Below are 7959 nucleotides of genomic sequence, written 5' to 3'. Positions count from 1 at the left end.
TTCTTCTGTGTTACAAGGTAAAAATTTATTTCTTACTGTTTTTCTTTATTTGGGCTTAGGAAAGGCTTGTGCCACACACATAGGTGACATTTAATCAAATCAGACAACACAAGGCATATAGAAATAACTTTAATTAAAAAAACTTACATAGAAGATTATAATATCAGTCATGACAAAAAAATCTGAGTTTATTTGCCTGGACAACTTGGGTTTGTTCTGGATTTTGTTTTCTTTTTTAAAATATAAATGTACGGTAAAACTACAAGCAAAAATTTGTCAGCATTGAACTGGAAATTTTTTTCTTCTTCTTCTTTAAAGGGACTAGTACAATTTCTAATCCCTAACAAAAACTTAGTGTCAGATCCCCCAGGTTAGGCCAGTTGGCTAGGATTGTCAGTTATATGGGTACTACAACTTGAATAACCTTTTTTACATGAGAAAAAGTGATTCATATAAATTGTCCTCAGTTTTTACATATAACAAAATGATATAATAGTGTCAAAAGGAATTTTACTTAATGTACACTCCAGTATCCAATATTGAAGCATTAACCTTTTAAAAATTTTATCTCTCACTCTAGGATAGATGCTTATTTGAATAGAGTAAGGAATGGTAGGGAATGACCAAAATAACTAAAAGTACAATAATATACTAACAGGAATTTCCTGTCTGTTGCTCATTTTAAGTTGGGTGTTTTCTCTTCACGAGATACATAAAATAGATAAAACTCAAGTTGAGTTTTAAAAGGTGTGGTAGTTTTAAAATACAACAATATTTAACTACTTTGCTTTTCTTATTCTGTTAGGCGTGAATAGAAAATAACCTGTGTTTAACCCAACAGATATCAGTGATTTCAAATGAAAGGAGTATTGTGTTTTCTGGTATAGAAATTTCCATAAATAACTTCTATCGGTTAAACGTGTTTTTTTAAAAAAATTCCTTCTCCATAGTCAAGGCTTATAGATGTTCAACACCATTGGAAATCTCTTTATTTATGGTTCAGCTGATATTTCATGGGGTAGTTCATACGTGCATTTTCAAGTGGAGTGGTCACTTGCAGTGTTTTTTAAAACTACTTACGTGTGTGTATTATGTATGCATGTACACTCTATACACGTGTTTTATATTCTTAATATATTTCTGAGGCAATTTAAAGAATACCCACGTGTATAGAAAAAGAAGAGCTGTCATTTGATGAATAGGTATATGTGGGTGTGGGTATAAGTTGTTTAAAAATTATTATTTACCCAGTAATGTGATTTGACATCAAATTGCAGCAGTTAATTTTCTGGTGCTTGTGATCTGCATCAAACACAAATGACTAGCACTTGTCTGTAGGTGAAAAGCTAGTTACTCCTGTGGTTCAGGAAGGAAAATGAGACGTAACTTGCCTGTTTCATAAACAGCACAAAAGATTAATACATGCACCTGCACTACATGCTGTTACTCTGGAATTGTGACTGTGCAGGGGGTGGGGGAACAGGGCTTATTTTTTCTCCTGTTTTCCCATTCAGTTACATCGTTTTCTTAACCTGTTCCCTGTCACTGATTTTTCTTAACGTGAGTTGAGTAAGTCCTAGACCAAGGGTTTTGTGTGTGTTCCTCCATTTCGTCCGCCTGCCTTTGTGGATTGTGGCCATTCTCTGGTGCACTGGTACAGAAGACTTCACCATGGAAAGCTGGACTTGATCTTTCAATCTGATCATTTTTTTCATCTTGGCATAATAAGGCTGCTATGTCTTCATCTTTCAGCGGAAAAGCCCGTCGTTCCCACCCCAAAGGCTGAAAGAGAAAACGTTTTCAGTTAAGTTTCAACTAATTTGTTTAAGTTCATGTCTCAATCTGTAGCTCTCAGTTTTGTAATAACCATTGTTCTGTTCTTTAGCAGATAAAAGTACAAATTCTCATTTGGTCCTGAGTATCTAGCAACTCAAAATGGAACGTACTGAGGATTACTTACTTAGGGACCTTTGGGAATTATTTTGTTTTCACTTTGCCTCTTCCACGGAGAGGTAAACGCTGCTATTAGGGCACTGGTCTTCATTTTCAGCCTAGGAGCACTTTAGGGAAGGCCCTTTAAAAGTGTTTGGATCGTCTTCCTCAGTATCTCCATTTTCATCCCATCATTATTACAGACCCCTATTGACTTTTCTTTCCCTGTGCTTTCTGTGACTTGCCTATTAATTTCTATTGTCGCTACTCTCTTGATTCTAGATATGGTTCTTTTCCAACACCTACTGATGAAGAAAAGTACAAGAACTTTATAGATGCAGTGTTAGAAAACACTCCCATTGGGGTTAAAACTGGACAAATGGGGAGACAAGTAAAAATCTTTTATAAGGGGAAGAGAAATATCTAACATTTACTATGTGCCAGGTGTCATTCTGTTTAATCCGATTTGGTTTGTAATGAAACTTTGATAGAATTCCCATTTTCTAACACATAAGTGAACAGGTGGAATTAGGTACTGACGTGTTACATAAAGAGTCAGGGAAGTGTCGTAGTTAGTGATGGAACTAGAACGCTGGAACACAGAGCCTCTGATTCCTACACCGAGCATTCTGTACTGGGCTGTCATACTGAATTTGTTACGTAATGATGACTCCTTAATTATCAACAAGGAATTCTATAAACAAGTTTTTAAAAGTCAGTTAAAAGGAGGTTTAACTAGTTATGTATAACACTCCTACCTTGATCTCTTGACTCTGACTTACTGAAGGTGAGGCATGTGCACTGGGGTCCTGGCTCTCTGAAGGCCCGGCGGGACTCTCAGCAGCGCTGTGCTGCCCACCACTGAAGTCGTTAGGGTATTCTTTCAAAAGCAAGTCCTGTCCTTCAACATTTTTACTGTAAGCTCTAGCAAGAAAATATTTAATTATTTGTTGATGTCTTAACATTGTATGAACAACCTAAGGTATCGTTCATAAAGTCAGTTGAACTTGGTAGCTTTTCTTTAAACAGCTCTGCCCAAAAGATTTTAAAAAATTCATCTGCTGATCTTCCTGATGTTATCCTCACATCTCAAAGACTTGAATAGTATTTTATGAAATCTTTTGCCAAATTATTATAGTGGTTTTGTTTTGTTACAGTTTGGGGTTTTTTGTTTGTTTTTTTTTTTTTTCCAGAAAACAGGAAAAGACAAGTTACTTGACTCTTACAGTCTGAGTTCCCAGAGTATCTATGGTTATCGTAATGTCGTCCATGAAGGACTCGATTCACATTTTCCTCTGTACTTTTGGAAAACTGTATCTCTGGAATGTGGAGAAAGTTGAGAACAGAATCTCGTGTATGTTAGGATAACTCTTAGAATAAGGCTCTACAACAAATCTGGGTATCTTGAGACCTAAACAGAGAAATGTGTTTTACAAATAATAAATGAGAGATGCTCCACACTAAAGTGACTATCACATTTCAACATGATCTTCCATTTTGAGTTTTGGCTATATTAAAAAATAGTCCAGTTAAATATAAAATACCCAGGGATTTTCTCAAATACATGACTACTGATTACGTTGTTAGGATTTATCCCCCCTTCCCTCAAAGTCATGTTCCAAGTATTAGGCGATTTGCTTTTTTACCCTGGATAGGTTTCTTGAGGGTTTTTTTTGGTTTGTTTCTTTTTAAGAAAAACATTTCTGAAGTGGCTTTGTTACAGTTACCCAGATTCTAATCCCTAGTGTTAGGTCCACCATTACAGTACACTGAAATGACCTATTTATGGAGAATTTTTCATATTGTTTGCTCAGTTAAATCTATTACTGAGGCTGACAATTAGCATGAGAAGTTGAGTGGAGTAAAATATAAAACTCCTTTCATCATTATGTAATTAGCCTGAATATATTTTTAATGTAAACTCAGTATAAGCAGTGTTTCACTTCTAGGGCACAAACAGCAGATGTTATATAGTATGTTTTCTTCATTTTCAGTGGTCTCCCTAGTTATTATGCAGAATTATTGGAGATTTCACATGGATTCCATGGTTTTGGGGTTTAAATTTACAACACCTGCCTGCTGTTTCTTCTGTGCCACTTGCTTTGCTCCCATAGTGACCATCTGGCTTGCTCTTTCTCTTCATATTTTTTGTGTCTTAGGGAGAAGACTGCATCAGAGAGGTCTTCTATCTGGAATTAGAAATGAAAAGTTTTGCTTTTATCAGAAACATTTTGAAATATGAGAACAGGTGTCAGAGTTCCTCATCAAGAGAACAATAGGAAGAAAACTCTAAAATAAATGCAGTCTAAGTCAGAGAACAAATGTTATGAGAGGAGGTTCATTCCTAAAAAGAGGGAGTTTAAAACTTTTTTACTGTTGGGTCATGTTTGAAGATTTACCTAGAATACTTATAGTACCTTGAGTACATATAGGTTCACAGTGCTTTCCACTTACATAAAATATCCTTAATGCTTTATTCATCCAAAACCTTGTATTGATTGCCCCTTACGGAGTATACTGTTCGTGGAACATATTAATATCAAAGAAAGTAAAACTGTCTGAGGTAAATGAGAATTAGTTTAATGAGTTACTTATCTGGAGTTCTAAGACTTCGGTTGTGTTTCTGGCTAGGGTCATTCTGAACTAGAGAAGGGTGCATTAAAAGAGGGAAGGGCATTAAAAAGTAAATTTTGGTAGTTGAAGAACACGATCAGTTGGCACAGAAAAACTGTAATGGAAACAATGTCTTTTATATAATACCTGCTTCTTCAGACTATCACTTTGAATTAGTTTGGTTATATAGTATCTTTCCCTTTAATTTTTCTTGTCTTACTATAAGTTTTATCCATACAGGTCCACAGTCCCTTTCCTGTAATTCCAAAAATCTGAAAAAACAAGTTTTCATAATTCATTTGGTGACACAATCTTATCTGAAATGATGTGGGGCTATTCTACTTTCTATTAATATTTCACTATAGAAACATTAATATTTGATTATGAGCACTGTCCTAGACTCCCTATATGTATTACATGATATATGTACCACAGTACTTTCTAAAATCCAAAATTTTCCAAATTCAAAAGCAATTGTTCACAAGATTTTGCATATGGAATTGTAGGCTTGACTGTTAAACTAAATACCATGCAGAAAAATATGACTAATACTGGGAATTGAATATATTCACATAAATTCAATATTTCAATGACTCATGTAAGGAAATGATATGTTTTGTTTTTGCTTTTCTTTATTCTTTATATATTTTGTCTTTGTAGCCAAATTTGCACAAAACACTTCCTAACACTTCAAATTAATATCCTTAAAGGGGAACTTTCTTTTCATAAGTTTTGAAAATTTATAAAATCAGTGTATGTTCCTCAAATACCAAATTAAGCACATGGGAAAAAAAATTAAGCAGGCTTCATAACATATTAAGTGCAGTAAGTGAAAGGCAGCTTACCTCTTCTTCACCCAAATTATATTCATCCAGAGGCTGAAGAACAACCATCCTCCAGCTGTTGAAGATACAAACGAATTTCAAACAGCTTTTGTTAATCTACCTAAATGTAGCAATTTTATTCTGTAAGCACAGCTATTATAGTAGTGTTTTCTTTCTTTGGGATTTCCATAATTCAAATGGTTGTATCTTAGTACTTTATCTTTTAAAAGAGACAACGTATTTGTATTATGAGAAGAGGACAGGAGATGAGGCTTTACTTTTGGCCTTACAATAAACAGTCTCTTATACATAGTTGCGTTTTATACCTACGGATGTACTAATTTTGAAATAAGTTAGTGGTATGCTGACAAACTGGCTCAGAAAATAAAGAGGAAAAAAGCTCTGATTTTTAGCATTTGCCAATTTCTTTGTGTGAAGACTCCCATCATGGCCTCTTGTGAGTTTTTAACAGCCACATCACAGAATCCCTACGGGCTAAACAAGGTCAGCCAGCCGGCTCCAGCCTACCAGTGTAAATTGAAAACATTGTTGCTATAGAACATCTAACCACAAATGTTATTTTTTTACTTAATGTAGAATATGTCAACAAATTCTCTGCAGAAATTCTCATAATACCTCCTAGAGTATTAAGAGTTCTCTCAGTGCCTCAAAGCAATTATGAATAAAAGAATCAAATTAGTTAGAATAGAGATGGGTAGGAATTACTGTAATTGTCAACCAGCTCTTGTCTCTGTTTCCATCCTTTTCTATTTCTACTTCTTGGTGCCAGATTAATAATCTTAAACCTCTTTCATCATGGCTAAAAAAATGGACAGTTAGCTGCCAGCAGGAAACAGATCTGTGTGTGGCATTCAAGGACATCCACAATCTCGTGACAACTTTTTGAGCCGTTATTTCCTGTATCACCCTTCACAAAACCTCAGTCTCTGGCTTAGCCTTGCACAGGTTGTCACAGGTGTTATCATCTTACACTGCGAATACTCCATGCAAAGGTAGTTGCTTTCTTTGATCTCTGCAGCCTTGTGCATATCTCCATTTTAAGGAGCAAGGATTATCTGTTAGTGTAATTATTTACATCCTTAAAGTACCTTTTAGTACCATATATACAATAGGAAACTAAATATTGAATGAAAAAACTCTAAAAATGCTGAAGTATTAGGAATTTCCATTTCTTAATAAAACCTGAGAAAGTAGTGCTACTGTATGGCACTTCTTTTCAGCATGAGTAATGTCAAAGTTTCTTTCACCATTTTCCCTCCATGTAACCATGTAAGTGGGAGGAAGGCAGAAAGGAGCATCTTCCTTTCATTAAATAAAATTTTAACTTCACTGAAAATTTAAGTTTATTCAAAAAAAGAAGGAAAATTAAATAATGTAAGTATACATACCTTGGAGTAACTATTTCCTTATATTGGAGTTTCTCTAATTTAGCTGGGGCCACTAATGACATGGGAATCACAATATTATCTATATCATAAGAGCTCTCACTTCTCAATCGTCGTCGTGCTGTATTCTGCAAGATAGGATTGTAGTAGTTTTACAATAGTATTTGGTTACTTGTAATGATACTCTCCTTTTACGAGTTATATAAAGATAACATGGCAGTGCCTTTAAGTTTTATACATTGTTATGAAATCTGAGTATAAAATGTTAAGAAAAGAAAGCATATGTATCTTCTATGAACCAATACATTTGTGTGTGGACACATTCAGGCCTATTTTTAAGACCATTAAAAATATGAATGCCTTAAAATACAAAATCAGAAGATTGTACCATAAAGCACCCTAAATGTCAGTGAAATGATCTTTTAACAAACTCATTTTTTATTAGGAAAGGCTATGAAATGTTTGGTGAGCCTTTTAATAAAGATCGTTTTTACAATCTTCATTTATGTGTTCCTGGGTCCCTGAGCTTCATGCTGTTTTCTCTAAATCCTCCCACGTTTTAACCTCTACTCCCTACCAGGTAATGAAACAAAGCAAAGTAAGAACACTGCTGGATTCTTATTAGCAAGATTATACTTAGCATCATGTCAAGAAGTAGGGATGGTTATGATAAAGTTTAAAGTTTTTAGCATATGAAAAAAGCCATAACCAAGGACTAATGTACAATTAGCTCCCTAGTTAAAAAAAAGTTTAATCAAATTTATTGCGTCTTAGTAAAATAATTCTGAATATGCTAATTATGTGCTAGTAAATAAGGCTGTTATAGATTAACAAAATATCTATAACAAGTTCCCCTCCCCTCACCAGATCTGCCAGGTTTAAAGGTCATAAAGCTACTTTAAAGTTCACTGTACAAAAACCTACTTGTGATGATGAATTCTGGGTTCTTGATATAACATTGACATTAGTAACTGCAGTAAAATTGCTCTGGGATCCTGGTTCTGTGCGTTGAATAGCAAATTCTTCAAATCTAGTTCTTTCTCCTGCCATGGAAAGAACCATTGAGAATGTCATACATTAAATGTAACTGGACTGGTAGGTATTAGAATTTCTGTTTTCCTAGTTTGGTAACGTGCTTCTTGATCTGTTTAGATTTTATTTTTTTTAATTCATGTATCAAAAAT

The 7959-nt window shown here is 34.5% G+C and overlaps 1 protein-coding gene across 1 annotated transcript in view; it reads right to left on the bottom strand.

Annotated features, from left to right (window-relative positions):
• Positions 1-113: 113 nt before the first annotated feature.
• The window catches only part of KANSL1L (KAT8 regulatory NSL complex subunit 1 like), a 129715-nt gene continuing 121869 nt past the window's right edge, over positions 114-7959 (bottom strand). Inside the window, 7 exon segments of the mRNA XM_082658439.1 lie at positions 114-1598; positions 1600-1782; positions 2691-2856; positions 4009-4121; positions 5391-5445; positions 6779-6903; positions 7700-7818. Coding sequence (XP_082514565.1) covers positions 1515-1598; positions 1600-1782; positions 2691-2856; positions 4009-4121; positions 5391-5445; positions 6779-6903; positions 7700-7818 — 845 coding nt within the window. The 3' untranslated portion in view covers positions 114-1514.

Source organism: Grampus griseus (assembly GCF_964374135.1).
Source record: "Grampus griseus genome assembly, chromosome: 7".
Lineage (NCBI taxonomy): Eukaryota > Metazoa > Chordata > Mammalia > Artiodactyla > Delphinidae > Grampus > Grampus griseus.
The sequence above is the reverse complement of the archived record's forward strand: the minus strand, read 5'-3'. Positions and strand labels throughout refer to the sequence as shown.